Source organism: Schistocerca piceifrons, chromosome 2, assembly GCF_021461385.2.
Source record: "Schistocerca piceifrons isolate TAMUIC-IGC-003096 chromosome 2, iqSchPice1.1, whole genome shotgun sequence".
NCBI lineage: Eukaryota > Metazoa > Arthropoda > Insecta > Orthoptera > Acrididae > Schistocerca > Schistocerca piceifrons.
The window spans coordinates 478,109,025-478,130,919 of NC_060139.1; the positions used below are offsets into that span (position 1 = coordinate 478,109,025).

At 37.8% G+C, this 21,895-nt stretch overlaps 1 protein-coding gene across 1 annotated transcript in view; it reads right to left on the minus strand.

Moving 5' to 3' along the window:
* The window catches only part of LOC124776834 (DNA topoisomerase 3-alpha), a 177,952-nt gene that overhangs the window by 63,739 nt on the left and 92,318 nt on the right, over positions 1-21,895 (minus strand). The window contains exons 9-12 of the mRNA XM_047252000.1: positions 21,040-21,149; positions 3,915-4,119; positions 3,564-3,835; positions 1,103-1,360 (exon numbers count right to left, since the gene is read on the minus strand). Of these exons, the coding sequence (XP_047107956.1) occupies positions 1,103-1,360; positions 3,564-3,835; positions 3,915-4,119; positions 21,040-21,149 (845 nt within the window). The remainder of the gene's footprint in view (positions 1-1,102; positions 1,361-3,563; positions 3,836-3,914; positions 4,120-21,039; positions 21,150-21,895) is intronic.

Here is a 21,895-nt window from a genome sequence, read left to right on the forward strand (position 1 = left end):
TTATTATATGATTCATTCAAGTAAACAGTCTTCTCATGTTCCTGATTGGCATTTAATTTCTTTCTTTTCCAAACTGGCACTTCCTTAGTACTGCTATGATAACTATATTCGTCTCTGAGCTCTGTGTCACCACAGTCCAAATTCACTTCCATACCACTCTCAAGTTTAAGCTGAAAAATACTTCACCACATTACTGCCTTTCTTCTTCAGTCTTTCTCATCCATCCAAAAATGACTCAACACACTGTAAATTTGAGGCCAGCAGTCAGCTGAATTTTCTGACTGATCTGTCATACTTTCATTAAACTGTGAGCAGAATGCAGTATGCATTTCAGTTTGTGATTAATGTTTCTAAATACTGGTCAAATTATTTCAGATGTATGATATTCTGCTATCAAGTTTCCACTTAGTGAGTAATTCTTATGTTGTGAGCAATAGAAGGAATGAATGCACACATGTGTAGCTTCAAGTGAGCCCTACTTTGACAGTGACAACCACTAATTGAACATATTTACTTAAGTACACAAATTCTGCGCAAATATCTTGTTTCTTTTGTGTCTGGTCTCATATATAACATTTTACAGTGGAATGTAAGAATGTATCTTCAGTAAACTGCTTGTCTACTGCCATGAGTTGATCAATTTTAATGAAACTTGTGACAGAATACAAACACAGTTCTATGTTGAAATACAGTCCCATTCTAACAAACTTAAATGAATAGTTCCTTAGTAACGGAAGCAATCCTATTTCTTTTGTGTTGAAGTAGGCTGAAATATATGATAAGATAAAACTTATCTATTATTTAGAAGATATAAATTTCATTTTTCCTACAAATATGATGGCAAAGCTTCCAAGAAATATTTAGAAACATTTGTGACCAAGAGGACCAAAAATGAAAATTAGATTCTAAAAAGTAGTAAGCTGAAAATTACATTCAGAAGGTAACATTTTATTAGTTTAACAGACAAAAGATGACACTGGGTACTGATCTCTAAGGAGAAGGTCCCCTTCTCATTAATTATCTGCCAATGACAGTAATATACTTATTTTACCGTAGAAGAGATAAGTTTATTTTAACTAATTGCAATTCAAAGCAGTGTTACCTGTCTACAATGCTCATTTTTAACTTCCACATGTTGTACACAGGACGGTAACCAAACAGCATTCCTGCAAGCAGGAAAGCCCATACAACCAATGTACCAGCCTTGATTATCTCTGCGTGATTTTGGTACCATATCAAGACCACATGATGGACATTTGCAAACAGCACTAGCTCCTTCATGTCCTATGGATGTTTCTTCCTCAACAAGGCGAGGCTGTTCATTAAAACTTTTTCCTAATGCTTCATCAATTTTAGCTGCCTGCCGAAGATATAAGTGGATATAATTATGAAAGCAATAAATATGCTCAGAACATTCAACACATTCTTGATCATTACAACATTATTATTAGGAAAGAGTAGCAATTTATACTACAAGTTATGACTATCTACTGGCATACTATTTTGTATCTGTGTTCTTTGTTGTATACAATATCAAATAAAGACATTCCCTTACCTTCCTCCTACAATATTCTTGTGCTATGTATTATACACAAAATTCTAATTACTAGTATAACAAACAAGGCTTCAGGGGTTACAGAGATGGTTTTATAATTTTCTCATGAATAAACAGTGTTCCCAAATCCCTTCACAACAATGTAATTTTTTGTACATGGCACTCTTGAGTTACTGTAAAGTGGTGTCTAATATTCTTCAGACAGACAACATACATATCACAATTTCTGATTTTACTTATAATGGGGTGGAAATGTATTCTTGGAACTTCAGTATCAATGACTGCTTCATTGGTACTGAAGATTAGCAGGAATGTGCCACACACAAGCACTGCGACATCTGTAACAATCCAGCACCTTGAGTTCAGTGTCATCAATCATCCTGCATACAGTAGTGACTTAATACCATTCGATTTTCATTGGTTTCCAAAACTTAAACAGCAACCTTGAGGAATTCACTTTCATAGTCAAACATTCTACAGTAATGATCTCACCAAACAGGTCTCCCAATTGAAGAAGTGTTTTCTTTGTCAGGGTGACTTTGCTGAGGAAAAAAGATGTAAATGTAATGAATCTATCTATCTATCTAGATATCGATCATCCTGAATACACTACTGACTTAATACCATTCGATTTTTATTGGTTTCAAAAACTTAAACAGCAACCTTGAGGAATTCACTTTCATAGTCAAACATTCTACAGTAATGATCTCACCAAACTGGTCTCCCGATTGAAGAAATGTTTTCTTTGTCAGGGTGACTTTGTTGAGGAAAAAAGATGTAAATGTAATGAATACAGATGTAAAATTTTAATAACATTCATTTTATTTAAAAAGCTTTAAGAGCTTTCACATAACAAATTCAAAGACATTACTTCTCACCACACTCTCGTACACGGAAGTCATCTCTAAAATTTATATAATTTTGCAAGTGTTGGAACCGATTCTGGAAACTCTGACACAGATACCTTAAAATATAGTTTTGGATCAGTATAACAACTTCTGGAGATTAGGCAGACTTCACAGACTGTATTTCTCTTTCAGCATGACTGATTATGTCAGACGGTACTGCATATTGAAGAATTTCATAATAATCTTGAATGACAAAGGACTATTGTAACATCCAATGGTGGACAAAGAAACTTGTTTTTGATTCTAATAGAAATAACTGACAAAGATGTAAAATGAAACCTAAAATTGTTAATATATTATGTTGGTGAAACTACTCACTGAGTATTTCACTGATTTCATATCATGTCCAACGACATTCCACTGTCAAACTCACTTCATGTGGGTTCATTCATTGTAATTTCTATTCTGTATTGTCATTTAAAAGTACGCTAAATGTACAAACTTCATAACTTTCTAATCACACTGATGTCACAATTTGGTGAAGTAACATCAGTATGCATGGAATGATTATGCTGTGCTAAATTTCAATTACATTTCTATTGTGGTCAGACTGATAACATGTCATTTAAAAATTTTCTGGAAGATTGTTTTATGCCACACTTAACTACATTGTGAAATTTACAAATTTCATTAAAAACATTAATATTACTGAACCCAAACAAAATAAAATTAGAAAGAAACAGACGGCTTCATCATCACTTACCTTCATGATGTGCTACTGCCACTACATTCAACGGAAACACACAACATTAACTAACAGCACTCCCAACATGTTAGTTTTCCTTCCTCCACATAGAAGTTGGGTTTCTTTTAGCTTGGATTTTGAAGGACATTTCCCCACTGCTCTCCCAAATCTCGACCTACCATGACCAGCTTCCCCCAATCACTTGCTCTCTGAAGTTCTGAAATCTAGTAGTGCTGTTACTGCTACTATGTGTCTGTACTGATTATACAGGGAGTTGCACTTCCTGAAGGTAAGTACTGATCAGCTAGGTCATTTGTCTCTTTGCAAGTTTAACATAGTCCTGAACAGAATCATTCCTTGTATTAACTAAAAATAAATGAGGCAAATATATTAGCAACAATACCATAATAAGTACCTGTTCTAAGGCAATTCGGAAGACTTCTTTGTATTTTGCTAACTGCTCTGTCAGCACAAGTTTTGGGTCTTTTGTTCCTTCACATATTCTCTTCAGGTCGATTTCCAGCTCAGCACGCAGATTAGGCTTCGACATTGGAAATCCCATTGAGTCATAACCCTCAACAAGACCCATCCCCAGACAACCAGGCACAAAATACATCTGATTCTCAAGACCAACATATGATCGCTGTTTTATTGTCTCTATATGATCAGCATGAGTTGCATCAGTCCCTGATGGAATTGAAATTTATGGTTAAACAAAACAAAATGGAGAGCTAAGTGAAATACGAGGGTTCTGATTATCTTTTACCTATGCCATGTTTTTCCATAAGGGCTATGAGATCTGCTTCTGTCAACAGATTAGGTGGGCTGGTTTCACCATCAACCATTTCTATTGTTGTTGGCTTAAATTTCTGATTATTTTGGTAGATATGTATTTCTTTGGCATTCCATTTTTCATAAGGATAAACATCCAAGTAATTCCTTGCAATTATCATCAGGCCACTTGCCACGAACTAAAACAAAAACAAATACATTTATCAAAACTCTGATTAATGAGACTATACAACTTACATTATAACTATAACAATGACAATAATCAATTATTAATAAAATGATTTAATTGTATGAATATAATAGATGGAAACATTCCACGTGGGAAAAATATATCTAAAAACAAAGATGATGAGACTTACCAAACAAAAGCGCTGGCAGGTCGATAGACACACAAACAAACACAAACATACACACAAAATTCTAGCTTTCACAACCAACGGTTGCTTCATCAGGAAAGAGGGAAGGAGAGGGAAAGACGAAAGGATGTGGGTTTTAAGGGAGAGGGTAAGGAGTCATTCCAATCCCGGGAGTGGAAAGACTTACTTTATGGGGAAAAAAGGACGGGTATACACTCGCACACACACACATATCCATCCGCACATACACAGACACAAGCAAAACAGACATCTAAGGCCATTAACATAGCTTGCTGGGTCAAGCTCGTGTGAGGACATGTTTTCTTCAAACTTTTTGTTAGAGAATTTCTTCTAATAATTTGCACCTCCATTAAATAAAATAGAAAATATGAACCTAGAGAGCACTGGTCTGCACCACGATTAGAACTGAGAACTGATGCCACCCTAGGATCACAAGACGTGTGGTACAAGCTGCTGGGTGCTGGCCTTTCTTGTCATGATATTTGTGGGTGAGCCTCATAACTGAACAATAAATATAAGAACAATTGTTACTTATGTGAAGTACAGCATTCCTGGAATCCAAAAATAAAATTTTTTGTCTCAGTGTCTCATCTTTCATGATAATTATGTAGCTTAAGTCATCAAAGTGGAAAGAGAATACCATGTGAATTTAATGGAACCATTCAGGACCACAAGCGGAAGTAAATACACATCACAGGTTGTCAAATATTTGCAACTATTTTGCCAACTCTTAGTTGTGCTAGGGGCAGCTATATAGTGAAATGCTTGTTGTGCTCATCTACCTTGGGTTCTCAGAGGAGAGGTGCAAGGGTATTTGGTTTTTATGCAGTGTTATCTCTAGATACTTTCTAATGTCTGCTTTCAGGTTATTTATGTTTAAGGCATTCTATTAGATTTAATCTAGGAGTCTTCATTTTTGAAGTTTTCCGATGTGTGAGGGGGCTGTTAACGCTTGTGTTATATAATTTCAGTGCAGAGATACAAAAGCTAGTTTCATGCATAAGCTACCACTACTCTAATTTTTCACGTTGAGAGCTACCTACCTCTACTATGATTATGGTAATGAGAGAGTGATAACTGCAGCAGTGCCTTGTCTGCAGAGCTGTAACGTGCTCACTTACTAAAACGATAGATAATTTTGAAATCATTTCCAACTATGTTGTAAAAGCTGTATCTTATCACTTCCTCCCACAACTGTCTTAACTGAGCTTCTGACTGTCACAAGCAAGTGACGAGTCCTAACCCTCCAAGTCATATGTGTCCTGGCAGCCTCGCACGAGTAGCCACAGGGGTCTGCTTTGTGAATACCAACTTACTTCACCAACAAAACATGAGAAAGACTCTGAAAAGATATGAAGGAACTATGAGTGACACGAAACAGTATTTTGTTCATCACCTAAGTATCAAACAAGACAGGATAAATCATGGAAGCAATGAAAATGCTTGTTAGTATGCATTACATATGATAGATTTGGAGGTAAAAACATATGAAAGTGCCTATTTTGCCTATTTTTTCTGTTTTGTTTCTGCTTCAATAGTCATAAATTCAGTTTTTCCCTGTAAGTTCACAATCTGATTTATTATTCTGTGGCATGGATGTATTTTTCAATTATCCACAATATGTGCACATTTTGGCGGTATTCCTCATTTGTGCATGAGGTAAGACCAAACACAGATACAGTCTCTGTTTGAGGCCAACAGTGCACACTATCTTATTTTTCAAACAACTTACGGGCATTCAGCCAGGTAATATTTACAGCGATTGCCGATATTTCGGCGGGAGTACACCCCGCCATTTTCCAGGCGCGAACTGCAATGGACAGGTGATGTCCAAGCAAATTTAAAACCTCGGTTCTTGGAGTAGTTCAGGAAAGATAACACTAACACACACACACACACACACACACACACACACACACACACACACTAGTGCCACTAAAGGTGACGAAAGTCAGAGGTATCGATAGTGAAAGACTACGAATTAGCTGGTGAGGTAACATTGACTCTGTCCCTCTGTTTTTTGACAAGGTAGAGAGCAGGATGCCAAGCCAAGTTTAAACAAAAACCTACATCCATGTTTACAAAGTTGCTCACTAATTCAATCTCAACAGCTTCCCTAATAACACTGTCCCAATAGCTGGATGTGCATGCCAGTATCTTGGCATTGTTATATAATATTGGGTTCAGCAACAGCAGATCTACTTGGCCACTGTAATTGTGTGTGCCATTTATGCTCAGTACATCGGTCCTCCATGGTCCTGATAGTCTGACCAATGTATGGCATGTCACAGCTACAAGGAATGTGATATACATCCGTGTTACACAAACCAATTTCATCCTTTAGATGGAGTTAGAAAAACACATTTCACATTGTATTTCCATAAAATATGACCAATCTTGTTGGAAGTGCTTCCTGTGTAAGGCAAATAGGCAGTAGACTTAGGTGTTGACTCAGTATTATCATCAGTCACCCGATACACAGTTGGTCAATAGCACAACACACGTTCAATCTGCCTTGCTCAGCTGATAAAGTCTCAGTGTCGGAAATGACATGTGCTCTGTGTACCAAGGTACGAAGTAACCTTCACACTGAGCTAGATGGTGACAACTAAAACAGCCTGTAAATACAAGTCAGTTTGGATATGTTTCTGGTAAATTGCATGTCCCAACCTTTCTCCTAACCAAAACATCAAGAAAGGGAAGGCAACCATTCTCTTCCACCTCCACTGTAAAATGAATGTTTGGATGAATTGAGTTCAAATGATCTAAAAAGGCATTCAAATTTGTTGTTTGGCCTCATGGTTGGGAGAATTTGAATGGCTTTTTAGAACATCTGAACTCGATCCTCCCGAACATTCATTTTACGATGGAGGTGGAAGAGGATGGTTGCCTTCTCTTTCTTGACATTTTGTTTAGGAGGAAGGTTGATGGATCATTGGGACATGCACTTTATCAGAAACGTACTCACACTCACTTGTATTTACAGGCTGATAGCTGTTACCATGCGGATCAGCATGAAGGGGTACTTTGCACCTTGGTACACAGGGCACATTTCAATTCCAACACTAAGACTTTGCTAGCTGAACTGGCTCATCTTGAAGCTACATCTCGTCAGAATGGATATAGTGAAAGACAGATTGAATGTACAGTGTGCTATTGACCAACTGCGCATTGGGTGACTGATGATAATACTGAGTTGACGCCTAAGTCTACTGCTTTTTTGCCTTATGCAGGAAGCACTTCCAACAAGACTGGTCATATTTTATGGAAATATTATGTGAAATGTGGTTCCGACCCCCATCTAAAATTTGAGTGCTTCTTGTTCTGTAACGGATTATCTTGGTTTGTGTAAGGCGGGTGTACATCACATTCCTTGTAGCTGTGGCATGGCATACATTGGTCAGACTATCAGGACCGTGGAGGACCGATGTACTGAGCATAAATGGCACACACAACTACAGCAGCCAAATAGATCTGCTACTGCCGAACACTGTTTAGCTACTGGACACACTATGTTACATAACAATACCGAGATATTGACATGCATGTCCAGCTATTGGGGCAGTGTTATTAGGGAAGCTGTTGAGATTAAATTACCATGCAACCTTGTAAACAGGGATGGAGGTTTTTGTTTAAACTCTGCTTCTAATCCTGTACTCTCTCCCTTGGGGGGGGGGGGGGGGGGGGTGAAGGGACAGAGTCAAATGTTACCTCATCTGCTAGTTCGTACTCTTTCACTATCGATACCTCTGACTTTGGTCGTCCTTGGTGGCACTAGTGTTCAGTAAGTGTGTATGTTATCTTTCCTGAATTACTACAAGAACTGAGGTTTTAAATTTGCTTGTACATCGCCTGTCCATTGCAGTTTGTGCCTTGGAAATGGCAGGGTGTACTCCCGCCGAAATATTGGTGGTCGCTGTAAATATTACCTTGCTCAATTTCTGTAAGTTATTTGAAAATTGTATACGGCAGGAGAAACTCAGGTCTTACTATCTTATTGTTTCTTCTTGGCTTCTGGATAATGTCATTTTGTACACATTTTTAGTTTTGTTAATGAAAGATTTTGTCACAAGCTGAACAGGATAAGTATGCAGTTCATTTTTATTTTTCAATTACGTAATCTGCTGTTGGTTTGAAACTGTCCCTGAGAACAGCATCTGGTAGCGCTGTCCCACTTAGGGCTGACTGAGCAGGCAGAGGATAGCAGTGAGGACACTGTGAGCTGTGCATGAAGTTCTTCATAGTGCATAGTTAGTGCAGCTGAGACTTGGCAATATAGCTGACGATGTTTGGCACATCAATACCTTTCAGTACTGACACCAAGTGATCCTGCTAAATTTTTGTAATATTCTCTTTTTATACTGATGAAGTAATCTGAATAGTCATTACGTTTTTGTGACATCCAGCTAGCAAATTTAATTTTTTGGTCCTAGGGAGGTAATTCCACACTTAAATTTCAACTGGTTTTATATTTCATGTTGTGAATTGTCTGTGTTAACTACCTCCAGAACAATGGCAGAGAGCAAAACAACGCAGTGTCATGTTTGGTCCATGGTGCCATGATCGCTTCAAGATCTAAGTCAAGGGTAGTTGCTGGTTCGGATTTCGTTGGACCACTATTGTGTATTGCTTCAGTTTCTGCCCCCCCCCCCCCCCCCCCTCACCTCCTCACTCTCTGCAAATAGCCAAAACAGAATTCAGTAACAAAGTACTAAGAATAACTTTACATTGCTACAACTGAATGGCCAGCCTATTTTTATTTTCTTTTACTTTTAACCATAAACCTCTTTCTGTAATTAAATAAACTTCATTCATTATTAGTTTTTATTGTTACTATTATTATCATTGTTGTTCATTCAATTGCAAGAGCTTTCCTATCCCTACTTGATATCAATGCACATGACTAATGATTCTGAATGAATGGACTGTTGCACGTTTCACTTGGGTAAAATATCCCGGAAGTAAAATAGTCCCCCATTCGGGCAGGGACGACTCAGGAGGACGTCGTTATCAGGAGAAACAAAACTGGTGTTCTACGGATCGAAGTGTGGAATGTCAGATCCCTTAATCGGACAGGTAGGTTAGAAAATTTAAAAAGGGAGATGGATAGGTGGTTCATGGTGTGGGTTCCTGTTGTCATGTCCTAGTTCATGAACCACATGCAACGTATGAGTGGCCAAGTAAGTGGTCCTGACAGTCGGGATACCAGTTACTTTGGAATAAGGCTGGGCATCTTGGACATATTCTGAGTCATGGTCACCTTTCTGCTCAGACGGCAAAGGCTACCAAATCCACTGGTTAGTCCCTCAACAGTTTGGGGTAAAACTCAATGGGACCCGGGGCAAGTAAGGCTAGCAACCTGCTTCCCTGGTACTTTAAATATGATGCTGGCAACAATCAGAGCAAAATGCCTCGGACCTTTGGAGGTGACGGAGTCCCACCTCTAAGTGACAAACCAGGGACTCCAAAGATACGACTTGGCAAACAAATGGTAATGAGATGGGGAGCTATTAATATCAATGGGGGCTACTCTGGGAAGAAGGTAGAGCTGGCAGAGGCTGCAAGTAAGATGGGGCTGGACGTTTTAGCTGTTAGTGACATTCGGGTAAGGGGTGAGAAAGAAGAGGAAGTGGGAGAATACAAGGTTTACCTGTCAGGAGTCAAAGCAGGAATAGCACAATGGGGTGCAGGGCTTTACATCAGGAAAGAAATGGAACCGAGCGTAGTTGCAATAAGGTATGTAAATGAACAACTGATGTGGATAGATTTGACAGTGTCTAGCAAGAAAATTAGGATTGTGTCAGTATATTCACATTATGAAGGGACAGATCAAGCTAAGAGGGATAGTTTTTATGACGCACTCAGTGATGTAGTTGTTAGAGTACAGGACAAGGACAGTGTTCTGCTCATGGGTGATTTTAATGCCAGGATTGGAAATCGAACAGAAGGGTATGAAAAGGTTATGGGTAAATTTGGAAAGGATATGGAGGCCAACAGGAACAGGAAACAACTCTTGGATTTCTGTGCCAGTATGGGCTTAGCAATCACAAACTCCTTTTTTAAACATAAGAACATTCACCAGTATACTTGGGAAGGCAGGGGAACCAGATCTGTCATTGACTATGTAATAACAAATCAGGAATTCAGGAAGGCTGTGAGGGACACACGGTATTCAGGGGATTCTTTGATGACACTGATCACTATTTAATCCACAGTGAAATTGGTATTGTGAGGCCGAAAGTGCAGGTCAGGTCCATATGTAGGAGGATAAGAGTGGAGAAACTTCAGGATAAGGAAATCAGGCACAAATACATAACAGTGATCTCAGAAAGGTACCAGTTAGTTGAATGTAGCCAATTACAGCCATTGGAAAATGAATGGACAAGGTACAGGGACACAGTACTAGAAGCGGCTAAAGAATGTCTTGGAACAGTAGTGTGTAAAGGTAGGATGAAGCAAACAACTTGGTGGAATGACACAGTCAAGGCAGCCTGTAAAAGGAAAAAGAAGGTGTATCAAAAATGGCTACATACTAGAACTCAGGTAGACAGAGAAAGTTATGTTGAAGAAAGAAACAAAGCCAAACAGATAATTGCAGCATCCAAGAAGAAATCTTGGGAAGACTTTGGAAACAGGTTGGAGACTGGTTCAAGCTGCTGGAAAACTATTCTGGAATGTAATTAGCAGCCTTCGAAAGGGAGGTAAGAAGGAAATGAGAAGTATTTTGAACAGGTCAGGAAAACTGCTCGTGAATCCTGTTGATGCCTTGGGCAAATGGAGGGAATATTTTGAAGAGTTGCTCAATTTAGGTGAAAATACCATCAGTAATGTTTCAGATTTCGATGTACAATGGGATAGGAATGATGAAGGAAATAGGATCACATTTGAGGAAGTGGAGGTAATGGTCAATAGATTGCAGTGCAATAAAGTGGCTGGGGTGGATGAAATTAAGTCGGAACTCATCAAATACAGTGGACTGTCAGGTCTTAAATGGCTACATAGGATAATTGAAATGGCGTGGGTGTCGGGACAGGTTCCATCAGACTGGACGAAAGCAGTAATCATACCAATCTTTAAACATGGGAACAGAAAAGATTGTAACAACTATAGAGGTATCTCTTTAATCAGCGTTGTGGGTAAAATCTTCTCAGGTATTGTTGAAAGGAAAGTGCGAGTATAGTTGACGACAAATTGGATGAAAATCAGTGTGGGTTTAGGCCTATTAGATGTTGTCAGGACCAGATCTTTAGCTTACAGCAAATAATGGAGAAGTGTTACAAGTGGAACAGGGAATTGTATCTATGCTTTATAGATCCAGAAAAGGCATATGACTGGGTTCCTAGGAGGAAGTTATTGTCTGTTCTACAAGATTATGGAATAGGAGGCAAACTTTTGCAAGCAATTAAAGGTCTTTACATAGATAGTCAGGCAGCAGTTAGAGTTGACAGTAAATTGAGTTCATGGTTCACAGTAGCTTCAGGGGTAAGACAAGGCTGCAACCTGTCTCCACTGTTGTTCATATTATTATGTTGAAAACAACAGACTGGCTGGGTGAGATTAAGATATGTGAACACAAAATAAGCAGTCTTGCATATGCGGTACCGGGATTCGGTTAAGAATGATTTTGAAGTAATAGGCTTAACATCAGAAGGGGCACCAAAGTTAGCACTGAATAGGGGATCATGGAAAAATTTCATAAGACTGAATGCTGAAAGGCATAATCAGTCTTAAATGGTGATGGTGATGATGATGATGATGGATAGGTTAAAGTTACATATAGCGGGAATTAGTGAAGTTCAGTGGCAGGAGGAACAAGACTTCTGGTCAGGTAAATACAGGGTTCTAAATACAAAATCAGATAGGAGTAATGCAGGAGAAGGTTTTAATAATGAGTAAAAAAAAATAGGAGCATGGGTAAGCTACTACGAACAGCATAGTGAATGCATTATTGTAGCCAAGATAGACACGAAGCCCACACCAACCATAGTAGTACAAGTTTATATGGCCACTAGCTCCACAGATGATGAAGAGATTGAAGAAATGATAGAAGAGATTATTCAGATAGTCAAGGGAGACAAAAATATAACAGTGATGGGGGACTGGAAGTCGATAGTAGGAAAAGGAAAAGAAGAAAAAGTAGAAGGTGAATATTGAATGGGGGAAAGGAATGAAAGAGGAAGTCGTCTGGTAGAGTTTTGCAAAGAGAACAACTTAATCATAGCTAATACTTGGTTTAAGAATCATAAAAGAAGGCTAAATACGTGGAAGAGGCCTGGAGACAGTGGAAAGTTTCAGATAGATTATATAATGGTAAGACAGAGGGCAGATGTGGACTCTGACCACAATCTACTGGTTATGAACTATAGATTAAAACTGAAGAAACTGCAAAAAAGTGGGAATTTGAGGAGATGGAACCTGGATAAACTGAAAGAACCAGGGGTTGATGAGAGTTTCAGAGAGAGTGTTAGGGAACGATTGACAAGAATGGGGGAAAGAAATACAGTAGAAGAAGAATAGGTAGCTTTGAGAGATGAAATAGTGATGGCAGCAGAGGATCAAGAAGGTAAAAAGATGAGAGCTAATACAAATCCTTGGGTAACAGAAGAGATACTGAATTTAGTTGATGAAAGGAGAGAACATAAAAATGCAGTAAATGAAGCAGGCAAAAAGAAATACAAATGTCTCAAAAATGAGATCGACACGGAGTACAAAATGACTAAGCAGGGATGGCTAGAGGACAAATGTAAGGATGTAGAGGCATACATCACTAGGGGTAAGATAGATACTGCCTTCAGGAAAATTAAAGAGACCTTTGGAGAAAAGATAACCACCTGTATGAATATCAAGAGCTCGGATGGAAACCCAGTTATAAGCAAAGAAAGGAAAGCCGAAAGGTGGAAGGTGGAAAGAGTATGTAGGGTTTATACAAGGGCGATGTACTTGAGGGCAATTTTATGGAAATGGAAGAGAACGTAGATGAAGATGAAATGGGAGATATGATACTGCATGAAGAGTTTGACAGAGTACTGAAAGACCGAAGTAGAAACAAGGCCCTGGGAGTAGACAACATTTCATCAGAACTACTGGTAGCCTTGGGAGAGTCAGCCCTGACAAAACTGTACCATCTGTTGAGCAAGATGTATGAGACAGGTGAAATGCCCTCAGACTTCAAGAAGAATATTATAATTCCAATCCCAAAGAAAGCAGGTGTTGACAGATGCGAAAAATAGCAAACTATCAGTTTAATAAGTCACAGCTGTAAAATACTAACACGAATTCTTTACAGGTGAATGGAAAAACTGGTAGGACCTGACCTCGGGGAAGATCAGTTTGGATTCCGTGGAAATATTGGAACACGTGAGGCAATACTGACCCTACACCTTATCTTAGAAGATAGATTAAGAAAAGGGAAACCTACATTTCTAGCATTTGTAGGCTTACAGAAAGCTTTTGACAGTGTTAACTGGAATACACTCTTTCAAATTCTGAAGGTGGTAGGGGTCAAATACAGGGAGCAAAAGGCTATTTACAATTTGTACAGAAACCAGATGGCAGTTATAATAGTTGAGGAGCATGAAAGGGAAGCAGTGGTTGGGAAGGGAGTGAGACAGGATTGTAGCCTATCCCCAATGCTATTCAATCTGTATATGGAGCAAGCAGTGAAGGAAACAAAAGAAAAATTCGGAATAGGAATTAAAATCTATGGAGAAGAAATAAAAACTTTGCGGTTTGCCGATAACATTGTAATTCTGTACAAGACAGCAAAGGACCTAGAAGAGCAGTTCAATGGTATGGACAGTGTCTTGAAAGGAGGATATAAAATTAACATCAACAAAAGCAAAACGAGAATAATGGAATGGAGTCAAATTAAATTAGGTGATGCTGAGAGAATTAGATTAGGAAAAGAGACACTTAAAGTAGTTAATGAGTTTTGCTATTTGGGGAGAAAAATAACTGATGATGGTCGAAGTAGAGAGGATATCAAATGCATACTGGCAATGGCAAGGACAGCATTTCTGAAGAAGAGAAATTTGTTAACATCGAGTATACATTTAATTGTCAGGAAGACTTTTCTGAAAGTATTTGTATGGAGTGTAGCCATGTATGGAAGTGAAACATGGATGATAAATAGTTTAGACAAGAAGAGAATAGAAGCTTTCAAAATGTGGTGCTGAAGATTAGATGAGTATATCATGTAACTAATGAGAAGCTACTGAATGGAATTGGGGAGAAGAGGAATTTGTGGCACAACTTGACTAAAAGAAGGGATCGGTTGGTAGGGCAGGTTCTAAGGCATCAAGGAATCACCAATTTAGTATTGGAGGCAGCATGGAGGGTAAAAATCGTAGAGGGAGACCAAGAGATGAATACACTAAGCAAATTCAGAAGGATGTCAGTTTCAGTAGGTACTTGGAGATGATAAAGCTTGCACAGGATAGAGTAGCATGTTGAGCTGCATCAAACCAGTCTCTGGACTGAAAACCACAACAACAACATGTAAACTAACATGGAAATTCCGGGTAATCAGGTGCTTGTTCCACTTGTGATATTCGATTTCGAGTACTATTAATAATCCTTCTGGCAACATCGATGTAATGCCTTGTGGGAGTAGGCAAATGGTCTGCTTTATGGGCACCAAGCAACACACAAAAAAAGTTGCTGGAAAGATTACAAGAAACCACCAGTGACGTTTGGATTGTTTTGATTGTTAAGGGACCATACAAGAAGGGACCATTATGAAAGCAATGAATAGGTTAGTTAGTACGCATAATGTGTATTGGTTTCAAGGTGGAAACATGTGAAGGTGCAGAATGGCACATTGCTCACATTTACAGTTTAGTTTCTGTCTTAATGAACATAATTTTCAGTTTCTTCTTTTCTCAGATGAATTGATTACTGTGTAGCACTGAATAATAAGTTAACTGCTTTTCTTCTTGCTTCCATCCCCACCAACATAGTTCTGCACACTAGTGCTAGTTATGAAACACTATTTATTGTGTCACAAGACTGCACACAGACACAGTTGATTTCGAGGTGCAAAGTATTTAATATCTTATGTTTTGTGATTTGTGGGGGGAAGGCTGATTTCCACATACTTTTTATTCCACTGAAATAAGTTTTTATTCCAAACTATCAAAGTTTCTATTCTGGGGAAATTATAATCATGATGGTAAATTATATACCTCAATATTTCGTTTTCTGTATGAGCAGAAACTAATATCACTAGCTTTGCTATCCCTAAGCTGAAATTATATAGCACCAGTGTTTACACCCCATCCCTCTCCCCATCCAACCAGAAAGCTTCAAAAATGAGGAGTTCTAGATTAAATCCAACTGAATACCTTAAATACAGATAGCCTGAAAGGTGACATTAAAAATTATCATAAATGATAATGAAAAATGTTGTGTAAAATTAAAATGTGCTCACGCCTCCCGTATGAGATGAGCACAGCAAGCATTTTGCTACATCACTGCCCCTAGGACAGCTAAGGCCTGGCAACATGATTGCAAATATTTGGCAACTGTGTAACAGAGCATTCACTTTCTTTTGTTGTCCTGAATGGTTCTGTTAAATTCACTTGGCATTCCCTTTACCATTTTCTCGTGTAAGATGAGACACAAAATTTAACTCTTGGACTCCAAGAATACTGTACTTCATGCAACTAACAACTGTTTTTATCCTTAAATTGAATTATGATGCTCAGCTACCAATACTGTTGTGAGAGAGACCAGCACCCAACAGAGTCTTATTAGCTCAGCTGGTTCCACTTGTCTTGTAATGCAGGGGCAACATCAGTTCTCAATTCTAATCACAGTGCAAACACTGCACTCTAGGTTCCTCTTTTCTGTTTTATTTAATGGAACTGCAAATTATTAGAAGAAATTCTTTAATAATTACTGAAGAAAACTTTTACACCTCAAGTCTTCTCATGAGCTCACCTCAGTAAACTGGGTTAATAATCAGAGCTGTCTGCTTTTTCAATAACGAGCTTCTTCATTAAACAAATGTCCCTGAAGAACTTTGAATCACCCTTCAAAGACACAATTCCAAGTTTTGTTCATCACGTAGGAGCCATATCTCAGAAGAATAGTTATGAAGTGAATTTAGTTCCTCCATGCTAAGTCTAGGTAATGGTAATTACACACTTCTGTACAAGTTTGTTGACACTGGCTTCAGCAACTTACTTCCACTCTCGGTATCTTCAAAAATGGGCAATTGTGTTGGTTTAAATCTAATCCAATACCTTAAATACAACATCCAATCTGCATTAAATAAAGTTCTCTATGAATCCATAGGTGGACGTCAAAATGTGCAGTGTGCCTGTGTGGTTACAGAGAATGCACTGCAAGGTATTCACACAGTTGATTGCATACATTTACTGTAAGAAATCGAACAATGACAGTAAAACTCATTACACCCCAGTTATTCACTGTGGCTTGATAAATACCTATGAATTCCTGATGAAAAACTGCATGAAGGATAGGTTCTAAAAGGAAAAGAAATGAGATATGAGGCATTAATAACAACATCAAATAACATAGTGCAGTATTTTGATTGGATCACAAACTATAATATTAATTTTGAGCCATACTTATGTCCAGAGCTCGATTTGTGATGGTACATGCCAGTCACCGTACTGGTATCTCTGTTAGGGGGAAGGGCGGATGACACCCTGGAAGGTCACAATACTGGGAACCTCTTTTTTACAAATTATGTGCTGTTCATGTCTTGCATGTTAGCGTAACACAATACTCATGACATAAAATGGGTTTTCTGTCCCTGTGTGAAATACATATCATTTACATCTTTAGTGGAATGTCACTAAACAACTGTAAAGCATTTTATACTCCCAAAAGCAATGCACAGTAGCTGATGCTTTCAACACAGGTGCAAGGGAATGCAGTTCCAGTATGGCAGCTGTTGCCAAGTGCCAGCAAGTGGGTCCTGCAGAGATCTGACACATGCATTGTTCAAAGGCAGATGGTCTGTCATGAAATCTGTCGCAAAAATGTTTTTGGATGGAGCTCTTACTAGCAGTGTGTCAAAAGTGAAATACGTTGTTGTTGCTGTGCTACCATTACACTCAGGACTTCAGCATTCACATAAAAGGTGCAATAAAATTTATGCACCAAGCACTTTTGACTTCCAGACATTGCATTCAGACAACATGCTATTTACCATGAGACTATGGGCATAGATGTCACATAACAACTTAAACGGAGACAAGCCTTTCTTCATTAATGCCACAGCCTACAGTGTTGCCAGTTTGTGCAGATACATAGACTTACAGAATTATCAGCACGGGCTTGTTTCTGTCCCATGCCATGATTGGCATGGAATCAGACTCTGTGGTGGCTCGCCTCCTATCATATTTCATGTCAAAGAGTGTACATAAAAAAGTAATGTACTTCGGAGCCTTATAGAGTGTAACAACAGGAACAGTGTCAAATGATATGCCAGATATACACTGGTGAAAGATGATTAATGTCAAACTATCAACTGTGCCAATTCTTTCATACCGACATAACCACTCAGTATGAAAAATAAGACTTCTGTGTCAAGAGAGGCATACAAGACACCCAATAACAGCGGAAAGTAATAACTAAGATTCAAATTTTAGACAGCAACAAGATTTGCATACAGTTGACACACTGATGGCAAGAGCGATTTTGTCTGGACAGAAGCAGAGGAGTAAACATCACATCACAAAGTGATACAAAAAAGTTAATGAACACGAAGTAAATCAGGGAGATAAAGAAATGTTGAAAAGAAGAAGGTAAAGTAGACTGCAATGGTGAAACAGAAAATATGAGTGAATTAAAATTTAGAAACTATTAACTCTAAGGTTTGTTAAGTGCACAACTGAGTTTTACTTTCCATGATCCTGTTAGATAACTATTTTTAATACACACAAAGCTAGCAATGAAATGAAAGGCCAAACAATGAAAGACAATCAGGGGTTTAAAAGCCAGTCTTTGGATTAGTGCCTTGAAATATATTCAACTAAACACATAGATGAGGCCTTTAAAGAATGAAATGGAAATAGTAACAAATAACTCACACAAGTCACGTCCATGAAGATGATAAGAACAGGACATACATCAGAGAAATGACTGCAATTTCAAGAATTCATGAGAGGTGTGGCTGCAGAGGAATTCAAATAATTCAAATTGTGTGGCTGGAGGTAGCATTCAAATGACTCATTTGGTGAAATAATTTTCCATATCTCCAGTTTTACTTTTCAGATAGCGTTGAATGATCGAAGACTGCTGTTCTGTAATACAAAGTACTGGTCAATAACTGAAGATCCTCAACATTATCACTGAGAGTTCTTGATTGCTCTCATCTGTTCTCAAATATTTCTTTGTTTATTTTTTAATGCGCTACCTATACCTGCATTTTAATTTCACTTTGAATTATCATTGTATACACAATAATTATATCCTGTAGTTCATAATTAGTTTTTTATACCGGAATTTCTGCTGCTACATTCTACTACTACTACTACTACTACTAATACTGCTTCCAATTCAGACTGAACACTTCAAATGTCTCTTTCTGCTTAGTGAGTAACATTTCACTTCCTATAATTTAATTTTATAGATAAAAAAATCTACTCACCAAGTAGTGGCAGAAAACATTCATAAAAGAAGGTTGTAATTAGGCTAGCTTTCAGACCCAGTGGTTCCTTCTTCTGGCAGAAGGGTTGAAGGGGAAGGAAGAGGGGTGAAGGAAAAGGACAGGACAGGTGTAGGAAAATGGGTAGATTTCGGGAAAGTCACCCAGAACCGAGAGTCAGGGTGTAATGGATCTGGGAGATGTGTTATTTTCTACCGGATTTGTCGATACCAAATTGTAAATGTTTTCTTATATTTTTGTCAGAATTTTTTTAAACTGTAATTTGCCTTATCTTATGTTAATTTACTTATATTTTTGACAGTGACAGCATATTGATTACTATTAGTAGATGTGACGAAGAATATCAAAGAGACTGGTTACAAGTGGAAGCTTGTGTGTTGCGTAAAATGTCTTTGACGCTGGAGTCTTTGACTGTAGTCAGTCGGCAGTTAACTCTTGGTGTGTGTTGACGGTAGAACAATGTGCAGGTCGCCGTCATAAATAATTTGTTAGTGAACAGAAAAAAATGAATTATATTACTATTTTTTAATATAAACTTTAAGAAGAAACCACATTCGAAGAAATGGTATTTGAAGCACCAAAAATGAGGCAAACGCATTGAACCAGGTCATTTCTGCAGTCAACAAAACTGCATAAGGGAATCATACTTCCACTACACAACTGAAGCCAAGACAAATATCGCCTTGTAAACATTTAACGGAAAAGGTACTGTCACGAAATATGCCAAATTTAAGTAAATAAAAATAGTGAGCATATTTCAATGGGAGACTTACCGCATGGGATGATCAATCTTTCCATCTCATCCAATGCGGTAAATATTTCCTTCTGCCTGAAGGAGGGGCCACTGGCTCTGAAAGCTTGCCTAATTACAACCATCTTTGATGTGTGTGTTCTGCTGCCTCTTGGTGAGTAGATTTTTTATCCATCCAATTAAATTATTTAGTCAAAATTGATTGTTTTTGTTGTTATATTTTACTTACATCAATTACCAGAACCATTATCCTGTCAATTAATATAGAAAGAAACATTAGTTCTAGGAAAAAAGTATACTTTTAAATTTAATGCTTAACATTCTAATAAACTGAGGCAGTAGAAACAATCTACTTTTTCCACCTATCTTTTTAACTTAGTACTTTTCTATTTTTAATTTCACTTGTCAATCTTTAAAAAAGGACAGTGCTGTATCAAATACTCTGCTTCAAAACTGACTCACCTGGAATGAGAAATAATGACTTAAAAATACCAAGTGGAGTCTTACCAGGCCTAAATGACAGAGAAATTGTTCAGAGTCCTCAAGAGGGGTGGGGGTGGAAGTGAGAAGGGAGGAGAGGAAGGAGGGGCATTGAGAGAGGGAGGGGGAGAGAGATTTGGTGGGGAGGGGGAAAGGGGGAGGGAGAGAGAGAGAGAGAGAGAGAGAGAGAGAGAGAGAGAGAGAGAGAGAGAGACGCATACAAGGATAAAAGAGGGACGAGGGACGATTAAAGAATACTCAGAATATTAAAATATTGAAAACTACTATGAATGTACTTTAAAAAAACAAAAAATAAAAAAAGAAAGAAAGTTGAATACCAAGTCACAATAATAGAAAATTATTGAGCTGTAATCTTTTCCTATACTTCTTCACGTACATATCTTTCCTTCAATTTTTCCCCTTCTCCTACCAGACTTTTCCTTCAGTTTCCAATTTAGTACAGTATACTTCAGCCTTACTGAAGCTGCTTGCATTTCATGACTTTGTAAGGAGTGGGTTCTATTCCATCTCACATCAAACCAATCTGCATTTTAATTCCCTTTGTCCTTTGGATAAAGCAATTTAATCATCAGCAAGCTACGGTATTGTAGCACAGATGTAAATTGTTGGATTCCACTGTTTAGTGAAAAGTATTTCTTTGAAACCATTCTATATTATGGGCTAAGTCACTTCCCTTCTATCACACCAACATATTTACAACAATATTTCTTCAACACATTGCACCATGCAGAAAAATGATGATGATGGTGTAGAAGAAGAACTATGCAGCATGAATTCATAACATATTTGTCTTTAAATAGTTTGTCTTTTAAATAATATGAAAGATAACCTTTTCTCCAGCAATATCAATGTCCACTATAGTTTCCAGGCCCTCAGCATCCTTGGAGCAACATGCGAGGAAGTGTCGAACAATAAATTCGTATAATCTTTGTTCATTCCCTGTAATAACAAATACCATATGAGCCTCATATTTTCACACATTCTCTTCTCATTTACCACACAAATCGCCTATGTTCCTCTTTTATTTGTTTGGTGTTTTCACATTATTTTCCTTTTGTGAATACTGAGATGGAGGTACCTCCACAAAATGAACAAGTAGTTACAAGAGTTCCATATAATTAAACAGATTTAATAACTATCATTAAAAACTGAAGGCAGTGAGAATGCAGATGTCTTCTACAAATACATACATGTAGTCAAAAACAAATGAATGGCATCATAAACAAGGAGCTTTAGCAGAATGATTTTAGGAAGTCAAAGACAAGAGGTGATGAAAAAATTTATTGAAACGAATAATATATACAGAAGGATTATCTAAGTTCAAGAACAAACCATTAAGACAGAAAATAAATAAAATTTATATGCCAGAAAATGTTACTCTACAAGTATGATCATGATACCATTTTGATTAACATTGAAACTAAACAAGCTCAGATGATGTAGTGTAGGAATTTGGACCACCCAGGCACGGATCATAATTAATGGCTCTGAGATGGAGCTGCCCCAGAATACATATTAAAATAAATTTACAAAAAATGTATTGCAGGATTTAAATTCGCAAATTTCTAACATGGATTTAAATAATACCGGTAAATGTTTTTGGAACTGCTGATATGTGGTATCAAGTCATGTTTTTCGAACAGGTAATAATTACTTTTATGGCTGTACCTTGCAATGCTGCTTAG